The sequence below is a fragment of the Crocuta crocuta genome, unplaced genomic scaffold (assembly GCF_008692635.1).
Source record: "Crocuta crocuta isolate KB4526 unplaced genomic scaffold, BGI_CrCroc_1.0 scaffold228, whole genome shotgun sequence".
Lineage (NCBI taxonomy): Eukaryota > Metazoa > Chordata > Mammalia > Carnivora > Hyaenidae > Crocuta > Crocuta crocuta.
In genome coordinates, this window is record NW_027532820.1 from 285,473 (window position 1) to 305,585 (window position 20,113).

General features: G+C 42.3%; 1 protein-coding gene across 3 annotated transcripts in view; it reads right to left on the minus strand.

The window, feature by feature from the left end:
• Positions 1 to 20,113, minus strand: part of MGAM (maltase-glucoamylase) — a 107,639-nt gene that overhangs the window by 18,005 nt on the left and 69,521 nt on the right. For all 3 annotated transcript variants that reach the window (XM_077781089.1, XM_077781092.1, XM_077781093.1), the window contains exons 26-40: positions 19,809 to 20,009; positions 17,689 to 17,840; positions 16,541 to 16,709; positions 16,196 to 16,292; positions 14,518 to 14,630; positions 13,474 to 13,599; positions 12,358 to 12,486; positions 11,988 to 12,098; positions 11,612 to 11,674; positions 4,694 to 4,828; positions 4,184 to 4,271; positions 3,001 to 3,139; positions 2,057 to 2,190; positions 1,891 to 1,925; positions 1,681 to 1,797 (exon numbers count right to left, since the gene is read on the minus strand). In XM_077781089.1, coding sequence (XP_077637215.1) covers positions 1,681 to 1,797; positions 1,891 to 1,925; positions 2,057 to 2,190; positions 3,001 to 3,139; positions 4,184 to 4,271; positions 4,694 to 4,828; positions 11,612 to 11,674; positions 11,988 to 12,098; positions 12,358 to 12,486; positions 13,474 to 13,599; positions 14,518 to 14,630; positions 16,196 to 16,292; positions 16,541 to 16,709; positions 17,689 to 17,840; positions 19,809 to 20,009 — 1,809 coding nt within the window. The remainder of the gene's footprint in view (positions 1 to 1,680; positions 1,798 to 1,890; positions 1,926 to 2,056; positions 2,191 to 3,000; positions 3,140 to 4,183; positions 4,272 to 4,693; positions 4,829 to 11,611; positions 11,675 to 11,987; positions 12,099 to 12,357; positions 12,487 to 13,473; positions 13,600 to 14,517; positions 14,631 to 16,195; positions 16,293 to 16,540; positions 16,710 to 17,688; positions 17,841 to 19,808; positions 20,010 to 20,113) is intronic.

Below are 20,113 nucleotides of genomic sequence, written 5' to 3' on the forward strand. Positions count from 1 at the left end.
ATTCTTTCAGTGTGTTGGATTCAGTGTGCTAATATTTTGTTGCAAATTTTTGGATGTATATTCATGAAGGAGATTGTCCTATAGTTTTCTTGTAGGGTCCTTACCTGGCCTTTGTGTCAGTGAAACACTGATCTTGTAAAATGAGCTTGGGAGTGCTTCCTTCTCTTCAATGTTTTGGAAGTGATGACGAAGTCTTGGTATTGATTCTTCTTTAAATTTTCAATATAATTCACCAGGGAAAACATATGAGCTTTCCTGGGGTGGGGGGTGGTTTTTGATTACTAATTCAATCTCCTTATTCATTATTTATCTATTCAGCTTTTCTATTTCTTAATGATTCAGTCTTAGTAAGCCATATGTTCATAGGAACTTATTCATTTCTTCCAGGTTGTCCAATGTGTTGGTTTATAATTGTAGTCTCCTGTGACCCTTTGCGCTTCTGTGGTATCGGTCCCAATGTCTCCTTTTTCATTTATAATTTTATTTATTTGAGCCTTCTGTCTTTTTTCCTTAGCAAGTCTAACTAAAGGCTTGTTCATTTTGTTTATCTAATCAAAGAACCAGCTCTTTGGTTGATCTTTTCTATTGTTTTTCTTTTCTCTGCTTCACTTATTTCTCTTCTGGTCTTTTGGTAACTATGGACTTAGTTCTTCTGCTAGTTCCTTGAAGTATAAAGTCAGGTTTTTTTTTTTATATGAAACCTTTCTTCTTTTTTAGTGTAGGAGCTTATCATTACAAACTTTCCCTCTTAGAAATGCATTTACTGCCTCCTGCAGGTTTTGATATGTTGTGTTTCCATTTGCATCTGTTTCAAGATATTTTAAAATTTTTATTTCGATTTTATCTTTGACCCACTGGTTGTTTGATTTCCACATATTTGTGGGTTTTCCAGTTTTCCTCCTCTTATTGGTTTCCAGTTTCCAAAGAAGGCATACAGATGGCCAACAGGTACAAGAGAAGATGTTCAACATCATGTATCATCAGGGAAATGCACATCAAAATCACAATGAAATATCACCTCAAATCTATTAGAGAGCAGAACGGTGGTTATCAGGGGCTGGAGGGTGGGAGAAATGGAGAAGTGTCAGTCAAAGGGTACAAACTTCCAGATACAAGATGTATATATTCTGGGGGTGCCTGGGTGGCTCAGTCGGTTAAGCGTCCGACTTTAGCTCAGGTCATGATCTCACGGTTCGTGGGTTCAAGCCCCGTGTCGGGCTCTGTGCTGACAGCTAGCTCAGAGCCTGGAGCCTGTCTTCAGATTCTATGTCTCCCTCTCTCTCTGACCCTCCCCTGCTCATGCTGTCTCTATCTCTCTCTCAAAAATAAATAAAACATTAAAAAAAAGATGTGTATATTCTGGTAATCTAATGCACAGCATGGTGACTATAGTTAACAATACTATATCATATACTTGAAAATTGCTAATAAAGTAAATACTAAATGTTCTCACCACAAGAAAGAAATGGTAATTCTGTGAGGTGAGAGAGGTGTTAACTAATCCTTCTGTGGTAATCATTTCACAGTACATAAGTGTATCAAATAAAACAAACAAGAAACATGAGGGTTTAATGGTGTTGAAAATGTCACTGAGGATACGGAATGCATTAATTGTAGCTCAGATTTGGAGGCTGTATCCCTAGTGATACAAAACCTTTGAGCTATGAGCAAACATCCTACCCTGGTCCCAATGGTGTTGTGGTTCCTCGAGAAGGGGTAAAAGGCCCCCAGCTGCATCCAGCGAGCGCACATCTCATATTGGGCATCTTGAAAGAACCCACAAATATCTGCTCCTGTCTGAAATGAAGTAGAATGAAACAAGCACGTTGCTGATTTCTGAAAGATGTTACAACCTGGTTGGGGATTAGAAGTGACCCCAAAGACACTTACATAAGATATGCCAAAGAGGCTGAACTCCATCATGCCTGCAATGAGACCACAGCTGTGTCAGAGGCAGTACTCATCATCTGCCTTTTTCTCCCCACTCAAGAGTCTTTTATTAAGTCTCCTAACCCCCTTCCCACTGGCAGAGGCCCCTCGGGAAAAGCCCACGCACCAATGATAGACTTCTTCAGCTGGTCCCAGGCAGCTGTGTTGTCTCCCAGCCAGTGACCTCCCCAGTGGCCAGAAGAGGGGAATGTGGAGCGGGTGATGACAATCCCTCGCTGTCCCGTCACCTCCTGCACAGCTCTGGATGGAGGGGAACAAGGAAGTGATTTGGGGCAGAAGAGGGGAGGAAAGGCCACAGAGCTTCTCCTCCCGGAGTTTCTGAGGAGTGGTGACAAAACCATTACTGGAGGAAATACGGAAATCTGAGCCATAATGGCATCCCCACTGACTCACTCTAGAGGATAGAGGTAATAATAACAGCTCTGCCTTTACAGCGTGTTTTACAAAGAACTTTATACTAAGCTTAGCAGCTCACCTAAAAATAATGAGGAATGACTAAATCTTACTCCATATTTACTAAGTACTAAGATTTGATATTTGGGGAGGAAGAAGGTGAATTCCTTTATAAGGGTTCTTTAGAATAATTCTTCTTATTCATTCTTATTCATTCACTGAGCTCACAAAATGGGATAGTGTTAGTTCAGTAGTCCATTAGTTAGCTCTCCAACAAGAATTATAAACAAACAAACAAACAAGCCCAACAGAGATGAGTGACTTTTGAAATTAAGGAAAGAGATAGCCAGTCCTCTGCGTTCCCTTCACCTCTCGTAATTAATCATAGCATCAGCTGCACTGTGTGAACATGTGCCTTCTCCACGAGGACTGTCAGGTCTCTCACTGGCAGAACTAGGTCTTACTTAAATCTGTCCTAACTATGATCGCAGAGCCTGGCTCCATGCTCATGTTTTCTTAATAAGAACTGTGACATAGTCATAATTAAAATCTTCTTAACCCTTGAGAGGGTGCATGAAAGAAAAAGCAGAGTAACTTCACCAGTCACTGGCCGCATCTGCAGGTCATGTGGACCAGAGAAGGGAGCGGGCCACTCACTCGTAGGTGGGTCTGGTCTGGGCCCATCCGTACAGGCTGTGCACATCATAGTGCCGCACTGGCGAGCCATCTGGCAGGATTTGCTGACTCTCCATGCACAGGGTCTTACTGCTCAGGCCCCTGTCCCTGGACTCCAAATCTGAGGAGAAAGATCTAGTGATGAAAATGTCATGCCCAGTCCTGTTTATCCCTGACCTCCCTTTAAGGGATTGGGCACTGGGTCTCAAGACGAATCTGCCCCTATGTGGGTCCCTGTCCTCCTTCTTCCCCAGGGGCAGGGGAATGTGCTCAGTTCTGAGCTGCAATGGGACCCACAGGTGTTTTGAACATCAAGTCTCCTGCAGAGTTCTCCAGAAGAAAGCAGGGGCAAGGGGGAGAACACACAGTTGTCAAACACCTACCTAACCACATGACAGGAGGCAGCCTAAGCTTTTTCTTGTAAATCATTTCATATAATTCTTATAACTCTATAAAAACGATATCACTATCTCCCTTTACAATTCAAAAAAACTGAGACTTGGAAACATCAAGTCATCTGTTGAAGGTCGTACGATTCATAGTGAGTCTAATTTCTGGGGCCAAGATATGAATACAAGTGTTAGTGCCAAAGTCCATCAACTCCATGATAAGGGGAAGCTGCTACTTTCCCCACACTGTTAGCACAACACACTCCTGTGGGAGAATTCACATGAGCCTGAAGAATTAAGAAACTCTCTTCTAGAATCCTTTGTGGACATTACCACTGTTAATGTTAACAAATTTGAGAAATTCACCCAATAGGGCCAATAACTTGTACACACTCAACTGGGTAAAGTGCTTGATGTGTGCTCGTCTTGGGCCCCTAAAAACCACAGCACCAGTAGGGCACTTGGGTGAGTGGCTCAGTCCAACTTCAGCTCAGTCATGATCTTGTAGTCCATGAGTTCAAGCCCCATGTCGGGCTCTGTACTGACAGCTCAGAGCCTGGAGCTTGCTTAGGATTCTGCCTTTCTCTCAATCTGCCCCTCCCCTGCTCACACACTCTCTCTCTCTCAAAAATAAATAAACATTTAAAAAATAAAACACAACACAACACAGCTAAGGTGTGCTCAGTATAGTCAGGATAAACCCTGGCTGCCAGGCCTTGTGCAGGTCACTGCCTGTAGCCAAGGCCATGCCAACAGGGGAGGTGGAGGGCTCTTACGTGGCATATAGGGGGGATGGTTCAGAGTGGCGTCCCTGCAGCCTGGGGGCACTGCTCCATTCACAAAACTTGCCGGCTCATTCATATCCTAGAAATGTCAAACACAGATATATCTTACTTTTTAAAACCATCACCTCCTGTCAACTTAGAGACAAGGAAGCAGTGAATAAATTATTAACCTTCCAAAAATCTTGTACATGCCAGCCCAGGGAGAATCATCAAATCCAGCTGAGAACTGACTAGAACGATCAATTAAGCCCTCTAGAATGACTGGCTAGAAGATTAAAAAAAAAAAAATCTCCCTCAAGGTATGAGGCGGGGCTCAATTCCAAGAAATTCCTAGCAATCACCTTTGTGTTTTACTGGAGGAGCTGCAATCAGATATGTCCAAAGTCTTTCCTGGATGATTATTATCCCTCTTAATTAAAGATCATGATCACATAAGCTTAGACACACAAAGACAGAAACTCACCTGTCCACAAGGGCACAGACATAAACCCAGACACTTACAATCCACATGCCATCAAACTTCAAGCTCTTCTCTGGATCCCGGGGATTGGTGTACAGTTCTCGCATCTCCCTCTTCCACCACATGGCAGTTGAATTACGGAAAAAGTCTGGGAAGGCCACATAAGCTCGGTATTGCTGTAAAAATTAAACATAATGTGTTTGTTCTCCAAAATGATATTAGACAGCCAAAGGGCACTTCCTGAGAGCATAACTCATACACATCCCTGCACTACATAGTGATAGATAATCCAAACAGAGCCTAAATAACCTTCTTGGCTTATTTGAAATATAATAAGTGCACAGAAGAGACAATACCATAAGTTAGACATCTTCTTAGCATTTGGAGCATTCGTGGACTGTCTTCCTCTTTGTATCAACATGAATGGTAGCAATTAACACCCTAAACTCACTGTCTAATAAGTTAACTAATGTCTAATGGTTAACTTTCTGTTTTTTGTGGCTTTTTTTCTTAAATAGTTTATTGTCAAGTTGATTTCCATATAACACCCAGTGCTCATCCCAACAAGTGCTCTCCTCCATGCCCATCTCCCCCCTTCCCCTCTCCCCAACTATTTTTCCCCTTCTTCTCCCCCATGGTCCTCCATTAAGCAAAATAAGTCAGGCAGAGAAGGACAGATACCAGATGGTTAACTTTCAACTTCTGTCCTGCAGTTTCCTAACCACACCTCAAGGACAAAACAGGAAATACAGGAGAATCTATAAGGAACTCACCAAACTCCACACCCGAAAAACAAACAACCCAGTAAAGAAATGGGCAGAAGATATGAACAGACACTTCTCCAAAGAGGACATCCAGATGGCCAACAGACACATGAAACGATGCTCAGCATCCCTCCTCATCAGGGAAATACAAATCAAAACCACACTGAGATACCACCTCACGCCAGTCAGAGTGGCTAAAATGAGCAAATCAGAGAACTCTAGATGCTGGCGAGGATGTGGAGAAACGGGCACCCTCCTACACTGTTGGTGGGAATGTAAACCGGTACAGCCCCTCTGGAAAACAGTGTGGAGGTTCCTCAAAAAATTAACAATAGAACTCCCCTATGACCCAGCAATAGCACTGCTAGGAATTTACCCAAGGGATACAGGAGTGCTGATGCATAGGGGCACATGTACCCCAATGTTCATAGCAGCACTCTCAACAATAGCCAAAACATGGAAAGAGCCTAAGTGTCCATCAACAGACGAATGGATCAAGAAGATGTGGTTTATCTATACAATGGAATACTACATGACAATGAGAAAGAATGAAATCTGACCATGTGTAGCAACATGGATGGACCTTGAGGGTGTTATGCTGAGTGAAATAAGTCAGGCAGAGAAGGACAAATATCATATGTTTGCACGTATAGGAGGATTAGGAGGAACTTAACGGAGGACCATGGGGGAGAAGAAGGGGGGAAATAGTGGGGGAAAGGGGGAGAGGCAAACCATGAGAGATTCTTGAATGCTGACAAAAACTGAGGACTGATGGATGTGGGGGGAAGAGGGGGATGGGCACGGAGAGGGGTACTTGTGGGGATGAGCACTGGGTGTTATATGGAAACCAACCTGACAATAAACTATTTGTAAAAAAACAAAAACAACAACAACAACAACAAAAAAACAGGAAATACAGGGAGTAAGCTGAGGGTTGTTGGAGGGGAGGTGGCCAGAGATGGATGAAATGGGTGACGGGCATTAAGGAGGGCACCTGTTGGGATGAGCACTGGATATTATATGTAAGTGATGAGTCACTAAATTCTACTCCTGAAACCAATACTACATACATGTTAACTCACTTGAATTTAAACAAACAAACAAATAAATAGACAAAACAGGATCCAGGAAGAAACTGCAGCTTGAAACAGTCAACAGGCTGGAAAGAAACATACAGGTGATCTTCTCCTGTCTCATTCCCACTGGGGAAAGGTGATGAGGGAAAAGATCTCTAGCTAGTGGGCAAATGTTTTCTACGGCTACAGAATCACTTGAAAATCGCAATGTCAAATAACAGGAGGAGGTGAATGGGAAGGTTTAACTCTGCCCCCCTTCTCTCTGTCTTTCTCAAATAATAAAAGCTGTGTCTTTTAAAAAAATATTTTAATGTTTTTTAAATTTACTTGAGAGAGAGAGAGAGAGAGATAGAGAGAGAGCAGGGGAGGAACAGAGAGAGAGGGAACAACAGAATCTGAATCAAGCTCCAGGCTCTGAGTTGTCAGCACAGAGCCCAATGTAGGGCTCAACCCACAAACCATGAGATCATGACCTGAGCCAAAGTCAGATGCTTAATCAACTGAGCCACCCAGGTGCCTCTAATAGCTGTGTCTTTATTTTAACCTGGAGAATGGATCCAAAGCTTAACTATATTGTAAGGTTTCTGAGAGCAAGGACTTTGTTTTATACTAATCTGCCTGGGCTTTGTACCCTCCACGGTGCTTAGCTTAGAACCTGACATAAAATAAATGTTTGGTGCATAATTGTGAATACTCATCACTGAGCAGCAGCAAATATCCATAAATTTCTATACAGCTCATGTTGCTTGTGATCGAAGCTCATGGTCTTTTGTGTGTCTCAGTAAATAGTTTCCTCTGTGCTCCTCAGAGCATTTTAAGAGTTAAAGAGCTAAGTAATGCTGGTGGCAGAGGTGGGCAGTCATGAGGGCGGACCACAGAAAGAGGACTTGGTTTGGGAACCCTCCAGTTCTTACAATAGACAAAAGGCAAGTAGGAGTCCATACCTCTAGATAAAAGGCAAAATAGGAACACAAAGCAGATAACAGAAACGGAACAGAATGCAGGGAGGCGTCCAGCTCACAAAGTAGTGAGAGGTAGGGAACCACATCACTGAGAATGTTTTGAAAAGGAGGCATCCCAGAAATGCCTTCTTGTTAGAAAATAGAGGAAGAGGGGCGCCTGGGTGACTCAGTGGGTTAAGAGTTCGACTTCAGCTCAGGTCATGATCTCATGGTTCCTGAGTTCGAGCCCTGCATCAGGCTCTGTGCTGCCAGCTCAGAGCCTGGAATCTGCTTCAGATTCTGTCTCCCTCTCTCTCTTCCCCTCCCCCACTTGCATTCTGTCTCCCTCTCTCTCGAAAATAAATAAACAATAAAAAAAAAGAGAGAGAGAAAAAGAAAAGAAAATAGAGGTAGAAACTTGGAACCAGAACAAGAGAACCTTCCACTAGAAACAGAGCTCCAGCTCAGGCAGAGTTAGAAACATGGTATAGGGGAGGGGGAAGGAAGACTAGGGTAAACAGAGTCAATATCCATCATGCCAGAGTCAGAACTGAATCCCTTATGGGATCCAAGTGAAAAATTTGACCAACGCCAATTCATTAACCTCACTATAAGGTGCTCTGATGACTTTTACCCATGAAATAAATGTTTTGCCATTCTCCAGAGTTGTGGCTCTGCCTCCCTCCTATATTCAGCCCTTGCCTTATTACTTCTGCCCTCATCTTCATTGGTCTCAGCTCATGATGCACCCCATCTGCACGTACAGTCAGTCATAGGATCGCTTATCACAGCTCACTGTGTGCATGCTACCAAAATGCAATTCTAAGGCCCAGTCCTAGACTTACTGAAGTAAATCGAAGCTTCAGCCTCAGAAATCTGCTTTCCACAGGCTTCCTGCTGTTTGCTTGTTTGTTTGTTTTATACTACCCTCAGCAGGACCAGACCTGGATATCAAGAGCTCTGGTCTCCACTGGCCTCATGAAATGGGTTTCATTAATATAAACAGTCATAATTATTCTATCTACTGAGAATCTTTCATGTGCTATCAAATCCGTATCATGGCTCCCTAATGGAGTGCTTCTTACTAGAGACACAGCTGGTATTTGGGGCAGGAGAATTCTTGGTGGAACATCCCCCTGCTATCAAAACTATGAGTATCCCTAGTCACATCCCACTAAATAAATGAAATTTGGTGCTCCCCTTGAAGTAATCTAAACTGTCCCACACATTTCCAAATGCTCTCAATGGCTGATGAAATGTGGGGCTCATATGGTAAGAGCCAAACTCTTCACTGCTGAAGTGGGCCCTTTACTAGTATAAAGATTTAAATGTCATGGTACTGGTATAAAAACAGATCCATAGACCAATGACACAGAATAGAAAGCCCAGAAGGAAATCTATACATATACTATCAATTAATTTTTGACAAGTAGGCTAAGAACACACAATAGGGAAAAAACAGTCTCTTCAATCAATAGTGTTAAGAAAATTGGATGTCCACATGCAAATGAATGAAATAAAACCATTATCTTACACCACTCACAAAAAAATCTTCAACCTGTTTTAAAGACTTTCATAGGGGCACCTGGGTGGTTCAGGCTGCTAAGTGTCCACCTTTAGCTTAGGTCATGATCTCGCAGTTTGTGTGCTTGAGCCCTGTGTGGGGCTCTGTGCTGACAGCTTAGAGCGTGGAGCCCACATCAGATTCTGTGTCTCCCTCTCTCTCTGACCCTCCCCTGCTTGCACTCTGTCTCTGTCTCTCTCTCAAAAATAAATAAAACATTTAAGAATTTTTTCAAGACTTAAATATAAGACCTGAAATCATAAGACTTCTAGAAGAAAACAGGGGGAAAGCTCCTTGATATTGGTCTAGGCAGTGGTGGAGGAAAGCAGTGTTGGAGTCTGACACTATACACATAAGCAACAAAAGCAAAAATAAAAAACAAGTGGGATGATATACAACTGAAAACACATGCACAGCAGAGGAAACAGTCAACAAAATGAAAAGGCAACTTAGGGAATAGGAGAAAATATTTACAAACCATATATATCTGATAAGAAATTGACTTCCAAAATGTACAATTTTTTATACAATTTATACAATTCAATAGCAAAAAATAAAGCAAAACAAATAAACAGATTATGGGGCACCTGGGTGGCTCAGTCGGTTGAGTGTCCGACTTTGGCTCAGGTCATGATCTCATGGCCCACGAGTTCGAGCCCCATGTTGAGTTCTGTTCTGACAGCACAGAGCCTGGAGCCTGCTTCAGATTCTGTATCTCCCTCTCTCTCTGCCCCTCCCCTGCTCTCTGTCTCTCTGTCTCTCTCTCTCAAAATAAATAAAATATTAATATTTTAAAAATACCAAATAAACAGACTGAAAAGCAGACAAAAGATCTGAATAGGTATATTTCTACAGAAATCACATAAATGGCCAACAGGTACATGGAAAGGTACACAACATCAGTAATCACCAGGAAAATGCAAATCAAAACTACAATGAGATATCATCTTATACCTGTTAGTATAGCTCTTACCAAAAAGATAAGAGATAACAACTGTTGGCAAGGACATGGAAAAAGGGAGCCCTGCACACTGTTGGTGGGAATGTAAATTTGTATCGCTATTATGGAAAATAATATGGAAGTTCCTCAAAAAGTTAAAAATAGAATTACCATGTGATCTAGCAATCTCACTCCTGGATATCTATCCTGAATAGAATGAAATCAGTATCTTAGAGATATATGTACTCTCAGGTTCATTGCAGCATTATTCACAATTGCCAAGATGTGGAAATAACCTAAGCATCCGTCAGTTGATAAATGGATAAAGATGTGGGGGGTGTGTGTGTGTGTGTGATGAAATGGTATTCAGTCATGAGAAATGAGGAAATCCTGCCATTTACAACATACATGAACTTAGAGGATATTATGCTAAATGAAAAAGTTATACAGAGAAAAGCAAATACTATATGATCTCACTTACATGTGGAATATTAAAAAAAAAAAAAAGCTGAATTCATAGAAACAGATAGCAGCACGGTGGTTACCAGGGGGCATGGGGTGGAGGAAGTGAGCAGATACTGGTCAAAGGGTATAAACTTTCATTTTTAAGATGCTAAGTTCTGGGAATCTAATGTACAGCCTGGTGACTATAGTTAAAAAAAAACTGTTTTATATACTTAAAGTTTGCTGTGACTGTAGATCTTAAGTGTTCTCACCCCACACAGATAAATGATAAATATGTGAGGTGATGGATGTGTTAATTAACCAGATTGTGATCATCATTTCATGATATATATGTATCAAATCACCACACTGTACACTTTAAATAAATACATAATTTTATTTGTCAGTTATACTTCAGTTGTGCTAGGGGGAAAAATACTAAAAAAAGAAAATGAATAAATGAATGGATGAATGAATGAATGAATAAACAAACAAATGAATGAATGTGTCTGTCAAGGAGACACTGACCTTCTCTGGCCTGACAGATTCCTGTGTCCATCTGGTCTGGACCAGGAGACTTCAAGTGGTTTCCTCTGAGAAGCAACAGAGAAAAGAGGAAGCAAGATCCATCTCCTCAAATCCCTATCCAAGAGCCATGACAAGTGAGCACTTGTTCCCCAGAGAGAGCAAGTTTTAACATTAGGCTGGAAACTGAAGGTAAGAGCAAAATTGAGAAACCCAAGGAAGGATAAGGGATCTGTAAGAGTGGAGATGAGAAGGCTGTCCGTGGAAAACAGATTTACAGAGAAAAAGATCCCATTGCTAAAGACAAGGTTTGGAGACCATGTTTAACACAGAGAGTCAGAAACAAGAACAACAACAAACACACTATTTCTGGGCAAACAGTATCTCTTGGAGGTGGAAGTTTCATGGGCCTTTGGAATCTGACAGCCTTGGCTTTGAAATCATCACTCGGTCACCTAAAACCATGGATCAATAATTTAAGGTCTCTGAATCCTAGTTATGTTGAGGAGGAGAATACCTACATCCGGGCTGGGGGTAAAATATTACATGTAAAGTGACTGGCACACAGATGAGCACATGGGACAAAACCCCTGGGTATACTGCTCGCCACGCCCCCACCCCTGGCATAGGGATGTCTGCTCTCCCGGGTCAGCTGCACCCTCCTGGCAGCCAAGACTTCACCCACATCCACAAGGGGCCCTTTACCTCTACTTGACTCTCCCAGTCTAGAGACCCGTTTATAACGACATTAGGGAAGTCAGGCCACACCTGTGGAGAGAAAACTGTTCAAAAGCAATGCACCAGATAATTTATCTTACATAGTATTTCCTGAGAAACTATAAACTGTGGGTCCTATGGTGGTAATACTTTGATTTTGATATAGAGAAAAGTGGATCCCGTAATGCACATACACACTTACATTCTCTAAACACGTCAACTAGGTGCACAAATACTGATTGAGAAAACGAGACCTTCTGATCTCAGAGCCCAAATGGAAAAGGCCCGAAAACAACATGCACAACCACACCAACAGTTAGCCACCCCCAGGCTGGGGATTATTGGATCACCGCTCCCGTCATACCTTCCCCCAGACAATGCCGCCACCATTTGGAGCTTTGATGAAGACATCATCCTCCACACCCCGAGTGAACGCAGGGTAGGGCTGTGTCTCATTCCCGGAAATGGCAGGGTCCTGAAATTGAAGCAAAGAAGGTGAGAAGAGCAAAGCCAGAGAACATCTCAGGACAGAAGAAAGGAGAAGTCTTCAAACAGGAGGGCACACACTTCCACCTGAACTGTGGGCTTCTGTGCATCCTGGGAAATACACCTTCTCATTGAACCTCAACTTCTCTGCTCTGCTCGTAACATGGAAGCAAGCGCATATGAAGCTTTCTCCACCAAAGCCCATGCACTCTCCCCAACAAGCTCCAACCGCTCATAGGGGGACTAACCAGAATAAGGATGACCCGCATCCCTGCGGCCTTCATGCGAGTAATCAGAGCTGGAAATCCCGCAAACTTGGGGCTGAGGGTGAAGTCCAGCTGTCGCTCCATGTAGTCGATGTCTGAGTACTGAACGTCCTGCGGGAGCACACAAGGAAAAGGAGAGGCTCCCCGTTACACAAGGCCAGGTGCCCGGTGAGAACACGCTCCACTAACTAATGGTGGATTTCAGCTGACTTCCTTTTGACTTTTTCTGATCCCAGGTATCAGGTATCACGTTCTGGGAAATTTTCAAATTTTCAGTTGTAAAATAGAAAAAAAAAAACCCAACCCAAATTAGCAAAAAAAAAAAAAAAGATGATAATGCCCATCTGACAAGGCTGCTGTGAGGATAAATGAAAAGAGCAGATGAGAAAGTGCCTTGTGAACGGCTGGTATGAATGATTGGGGTGACCTGCCCCAAATGGCGGGCCCAGCAATCAGTGGTTCACTGTCAGAGAACATAATATATGTAAACTACCCAGTACTAATACAACTGGATGGATGGCAAATCTACCTTTTGAAAAAAAAATCCCCTGTAATTGCTTTGGAATATCCAATCCTGGGGGCTCTCAGACATGGCTGTCTTATTAAAAATAGATTATTGCATGCTATGCTTATCATTAATAGCAACAATTATAAACAACAAGAAAATAAGCAGAAGAAAATTAAAAAGGTAAGAAGTTCATGGGATCAATTTCTCTGATTATTGGAGCCCTCTTGCCCTCAAGTGAAAGACAGAATTTGTTTCCATATGTATTTCATCCGGAAACTGGAGCTCTATCTACAACCTCAGCACAAAGCCGAGGAAGACCATGCTGTACCAGCAGGGTGTTGGAACTGAGGTTATATCTACACATACAGTGGTCTGACTGAACTTGGGTCATTTTATTTTTAATTAAGCAAAATGACTGTTTGAGCAACAGTCATTTCATTTTACTATACCAACGATGTTTTTGACTAAATGTTTTAAAATTGTCTAGTTCTAAAACCTCCGCCCCCCCAAGTCAAGCCAATCGAGATACAGAGACAGCTAGTGTTGGCCATGAGGTTCTAGAGCCAATGCACCATATACGGAGAACTTACGTAAGGAATCTGGGCAGCCACCATCTCATCATACAAGCTGGAAATCTCAGAGTCGTTCTGGTATCCGTAGCGACACAGCTGAAACCCCAAGGCCCAGTAAGGAACCATCACCGGCCGACCGATCAACTAGAAAATCGACAGAAAATTTAGTCCTTCAAAAGGAGAATCTGGATTGAAATTGTCAACAAGTTAATAAGAACATCTTTCCAGTGTCCCAAGCTAAATAATCAACAAATTCAAATATGGAGAGAAACTGAGAGGATGTAAAGCCACAAGGATGCCTTGGAGAAAGCTTTCTGCTGGATCTTACCTCCTTCCCTAAGAAGTTTGGAAAATCTGATTTTACTCTGATTCCTAGAGGCAGTCTAGCTTACTGGTTAAGAATTCTGAATCTAGAGGTGAAATGCCTAACTTACCATCCAGGCTCCAATCCCTGCTGGCTAGGCGGCCCTATGCAGAAGGTGAAAACCTCTTATTCATCAGTTCCTGCACTTGTAAATTGGGGCTAACACTAGTATTTGCTTCATGGAGTTCTTGTGAGGACTGAATGAGTTAATAATATATGTAAAATGAGCTGTGACACACAGTAAGTTATATACATGTTTGTGGCTACTGCTTTGCTGTCATGGCCACTACGAACGCCATTACTACCAACACCACCCCTATCACCATCACCAACACCTGCAATACCAGCACCACACCATCACCATTACCATGTCTCCACCACCTCGTCACCTCCATCACTACCACCACCACCTCTAACATATCACCATTAACAGACCATTACCACCACCACCGCCGCCATCACTGTCACCACCACCGCCGCCACCACTGCCACTACCAACACAACCAGTAGCACCACTTGAGAAGCTGCAAATTTAATGGTTCTTGGGATATACTTCTTTGCTCCTTATTTTATAGTCTATCTATCTTCCAGAAAGACCAACAATTCCAGTTATCGTCTGAGAGCTATACTAATAAATGTGGATTTGGGAGCTCAGGAATATACTATGTGAATACTTGATCAGTTTAATTCCCTCCTACCTCAGTGTACTGCTGAGTGACAAGCTCAGGAGTTGGCCCCAAGACCACATAAAAGTCCAGAATTCCCCCTGTGGTGCGGTACGTCAAAGCAGGCAGGGGCTGGAATGTCACATCTGAAAATATAGGAAAATATCAGTCAAGCTGGAAACTTCCAAGGTGAGGAATTACCCCTAAAATTCTTATTTTTTTCTCTCTCCCAATGCCTCTTTATTACAGAATATGAAGAAAAAGTATTTTTACTCTTCCTACATAGAATTGAAGAAGTTAAATGAAAGTCTACAGGATGCTACCCTTGGATTTTTTTTTTTTTTGCCATTGGGTTTATTATCATTTTATAATATGTTTTTTCATTCTTCTCTTTTAAAATTATTGCTACAACTTTTACTTTAGAATAGTTTAAGACTTATGAGAAGTTGCAAAAATAGTACTAGAGTTCCTTTGTACAGTTCACCCAGTTACCTCAATGATAACATCTTATATAACCATTGTATAATGTCAAAACCAGGAGCTGACATTCATATACGACTATTAAGTCAAGAACAGACCTTACTCTGATTCCACCAGTTTTCACATGCATGCTTTCCCCTTCACTTCCTGATTTCCTACCCCCTTTCCAATAAATCACACCCTCATACCCCCCCTAGTGAGCACTCTTACCCATAGCTTCACCACTAATTCAAAATAAAAAGATGGCTCCCGCTGGCTGACCTCCAGAATATTTGGGACTTGCTTCGTCTTGCTATCCCTTCTTACATCCCTTCTTATATTTTTGCCACATAAGAGTTAACTCTTATTGCCACATGTTACTGAACTGAAATAAACAGAAAGGCTAAATAGAAAATAAAAAACAAAAACACTGCCCCAAGGTAATAATTTTGACTTCAGGAGGCAGCTAGGTCAAACATATTCTTTTTTTTTTTTAATGTTTATTTTTGAGAGAGAGAGAGAGAGGGAGACACATAATCTGAACCAGATTCCAGGCTCTGAACTGTCAGTACAGAGCCTGATGTGGGGCTTGAACCCATGAACTGTGAGATCATGACCTGAGCCAAAGTCAGACGTTTTACTGACTGAGCTGCCCAGGCACCCCTAGGCCCAACACATTCTAATGGTATTCAAGAATGACTGATTCACTATCAACAGTAGCCAAATTATGGAGAGGGCCCAAATGTCCATCAGCTAAAGAATGGCGAAAGAAGATGTGGTATTTATATACAATGAATTATTACTCAGCTATCAAAAAGAACAAAACTTGTCGTTTCAATGATGTGGATGGAATGAGAGTATATTATGCTAAGTGAAAAAAGTCAATCAGAGAAAGACAAATACCACTCATATGTGGAATTTAAGAAACAAAACAGATGAACATAGGGAAAGGGAAGGAAAAATAAGATAAAAACAGAGAGGGAGGCAAATCATAAGAGACTCTTAAGTACAGAGAACAAACTGAGGGTTGCTGGAGGGGTGTGAGGTGAGGGATGGGCTAAATAGGTGATGGGTATTAAGGAGGGCACCTGTTGGGATGAGCACTGGGTGTTGTGTCTAAGTGATGAATCACTAAATTCTACTCCTGAAACCAATACTATTTTATATGTTAACTAACCGGGATTTAAATAAAATTTTTATAAAAAGAATGACTTGTTCACATAAATAAGGGGAGGTGCTGGCATCATCTTACCCATGGCATTGCTGTTTAGAAGGAGCACTCCGTGGGCACTGCCATCCTCCTCCAGTGCCATGTAGTAGGGGTGGACACCATAGGAATTCTTCTTGTACTGGGGGAGTCATGGGGGAGAAGTGGTAAGAGGTTAAAAGGCGTGGCTGAGAAAGAAACTTAACAAAAATGATAAGGTCCATGCAATGAACTAAATGCATGAAAAACAAAGGAGCCTGGCAACAAATCGACCCTCTTGTCTAAATGCAGAATGGGACCATTGAAGGTTAGCCCGGGAAGATGAAGCATAAAGTGTACACGGTGTGAGAAGAGAGAGGCAGACACAGATCCCCAGTGCTCTGCCCTTACCCCCGGGGGTTGGTCTCGGGAGAACATTCCCCACGTGTGCCAGTTCAAGTCTCTCCGAAAGGCTGTGTGCTCAGTTTCCCCAAAGCCATAGATGTACTGGGAGGGAAGGCGAGTGGAGATGCGGATGAACATGTCGTTGAAGGTAAAGCCAAGGAGCTGAGAGTCCCAGCTGCAACACAAAAGGGTGTATTTGGAAAAGAAATGGGCTATCCTATTGGCTCCAAGCAGCCAACATCCTGTTTGCAAGGACAACAAAACTCTTGATTCTTCTCCCACCCAGAGCCCCGTTAATCTGCCAAACAAACACAAAGTCTCTTTGATTAAAATGATCTTAGATGCACTTGCTACCAGCCCAGGAGCCAGCCCTCATTCTTCTATTTTCCTCCACCACTGCCTCCCTTCAGCTCTCTCTCCAGGATGCCACATCCCATCACTTGTCATCACTTCCATTGCTACCTCTCCACACCAGCCCGAGGTCCCACTGCTGCTCTTCTATAGTCCATTTGCTACATAACATCTGGAGCGATCCAACCACAATGTGCCCCAACCACAATGGACATCCCCCACCTCTTAATATGGCAACCTTGCTCCTGTTCATGACCGTGTGCACCTATTTTTCCATCTGTCTGACATGTTCTTCCCCTTCCCTGATCCACATGGGTGGATCCTTTTCATCCAAGTCCTATTTCAAATGTCACCTTCTCTGAGAGCCCTCCTCTGACCACAGTATCAAAAGCAGTCAACCCCCCCATAACTCTTGATTACCCTGTTATTTTTTCTACACAGCAGTTGACACTATCTAAACTTCCTTGTGTATATTTTAACTTAAATTATCTTTGTTATTTGCCATTAATTTTTAGCATGAGAAGAGAGACCTCATTGTCTATAGCCACCTAATATAGAGATAATAGATACTAACCACCCCATAAACATTGGTTGAATGATTCCCTAGTGCATGTAAGTGCCTCAGTAATTATTGCCAGGGGAGTAAAGATTTCTCATAAGAACACACCCAAAAGGAGTAACGTATTCATAAATCTGGAAATGGAGGGTGTGATGCTTTAAGCCAGGGTATCTCCAAAGACAATGGGCCTGGCAGTGCATGTGCAGGTAACCATCAATTCCGAATCCAATTAAGAGCCACCTACATTACAGAGCCCGTACTCTTGCGGCGAATTTCAATTCCGAACGGATTCTTAATGAGGACATCATAGAGCTGACTCTCCGAGGTACTGGATGGAACCTTGGGTATGTTGAGAGGCACTGGAACTTCATACCGATTGTTGTTGGGATCATAAATCTAGGGTGAGTTGGGGAAAAATTAGGAAAGTACAATACTTTGGAAAACCATATCCTTAGCAGAAACTTGGCATCTTTGACATGGAGTATGAATGCTAATATTTCTTTGTCTTCTGGAAACTCATGATACCAGGAATTTAGTTACCATATCGAAGAACAATATTAGACTTAACATTTTGATCTGAGTCTGTCATATATCATTTTTAAGGCCCCTTCACAGTAATACATTCCCTTTGACGTTGGTGATATCTTGGAAAAATCAGTCTAGAAATCAGTTTGGTATGTATGAATATATTATTTATTACTTTGTGTGCAGGTGTATGTGAATATCTGAAAGCTACTCTGAATTGAAAAAAAATCCATCAAAAAACACCAACTCTACCTGATTAAAATAATTATAGATGTTCTTGCTAAAAATGGGGTCTAAATTGTTTCACTGAGTGCCTACTCACTCCTGCCCAATACTGTACTGGACACTAGACACACTAAATCAAATAAGAAATAATTGTTGTTTTTAAGAAATTCACATGCCAAGGGCAGGTAAAAGAAGTACCCGCAATAGCCAGGTGATGACATGTGCCAATGTGGAGCTACGTAGGAGTGTTGTGAGATTATAGAGAAGAAAATGCCTAACCCAGTTACTGGAAGACTGAGAAGATATCATGAGAAAAATACAGGCTGAGTGTTAAAAACTTTGCAGCTATTATTAACCAAACACAGCAAGGAGATAGAGTCATTCCTGATAGAGAAATAAATGCAAAAGCACAGAGTATTAAAGCAGGGTCAAAAAGAGACAAATCCTGGGGCCCCTGGGTGGCTCAGTTGGTTAAACATCCGGCTCTTGGTTTTGGCTCGGGTCATGATCTCACAGTTTGTGGGTTCGAGCCTCGCATCTGGCTCCACAGCTGGCAGTGTGAAGTCTGGTTGGGATTTTCTCTCTCTCCCTCTCTGTGCCTCCTCCACTCCCACTGTCTCTGTCTCTCTCAAGACAAACTTAAAAAATAAAAAATCCTGAGGAGAGAGCTCTGGTACGATCAGGAGGCAGACTAAGAAAGCATTAAAGCAGGAAATGTAACCAAATTCATTTTCTTCAAACTCATTAGGTACCTACCACAAGCCAGTGCTTTGGTGCAGACAAAAATATAAAAGAGCATTTTCCCTGCATTAGAAGATGTAAGAGGACCCACAGTCCAGGTTGATAGCAAGTCGTGAAGAATCTTCTGGGCAATGCCTGATGTCTTTCATTTACTCTCTCAATAAATATCTGAGTACTAACTACATACCAGGATCTATGTCAAGTTTCAGAAACACAAAGATGAATGGAGAAATTCCTGTCTTTGAGAAACTTACAATTTAATAGAGAAATAGTCATAAGAACAGCCTGTCATGAATCGGTTGTTGTGATTAAATCACAGGAAAAGAGAGATCACTACACTTCTGTGGCTATTCCACAGATACCCTGAATTCAGCATCCCAAACTGAACTCATCACCTTATTTTGCCCAAGCCCAAGCCCAAGCCTTTCCCGCATTCCCATTCCAGGTAATGGCACCACCATCCATACCAAGACACATGCCAGAAATGTGGTGATCATTCTCGATGCCTCCTTCTCCCCCGTCACGTACTTGCAGTCATCACTAGATCCCGTGATCCTACCTTTTCAATTCCTTTCCTATTCCTGATCTATACTTGGTCTCCCACACGGATGACTGAACTGGTAGCCTCCTTTTTCACTCTTGTTCTCCCAACCATTTTCCTTACAGTAGACACAGTGATCTTTTCAAAATAGAACAGATAGCACTGTTCCATCAGTGGTTTCTCAGTGCTCTAGGATAATGATCTAGTATATTGGGGCAGGGTGAGCTAGAGAGGCACACTTATTTTAGATTTTGTAACCTTACTAGCGCAAGTAATGGAACTGCCAACTGCCCAGGCAGTACTTGATACATAGACGTACTATAAACACATACCTTAAATTGCAGCATGTCATTCTTATGGTAGGTCACTTGCACGTGGAGGGAGGTCACGGGTACCGAGGGCAGAGCGGAGGCATAGAAAGAAGACTTTAAGGAGATGGTAGCAGTGGCGCCATGTGAGTCGTACTGAATGTCGCCGACAGAGTACAAATCATTGACAAAATAACAAAATGGGACTCCGGGAGAACTAGATACCTGGAATGGAAAGCTAAGGTCAGCTCAGCATGTGGTCCCAGAATGGTCAAGTATAAGGGGGCTAAAAAAAGGCAATTTACAGGGAGACAAAGCCAGACCATCAC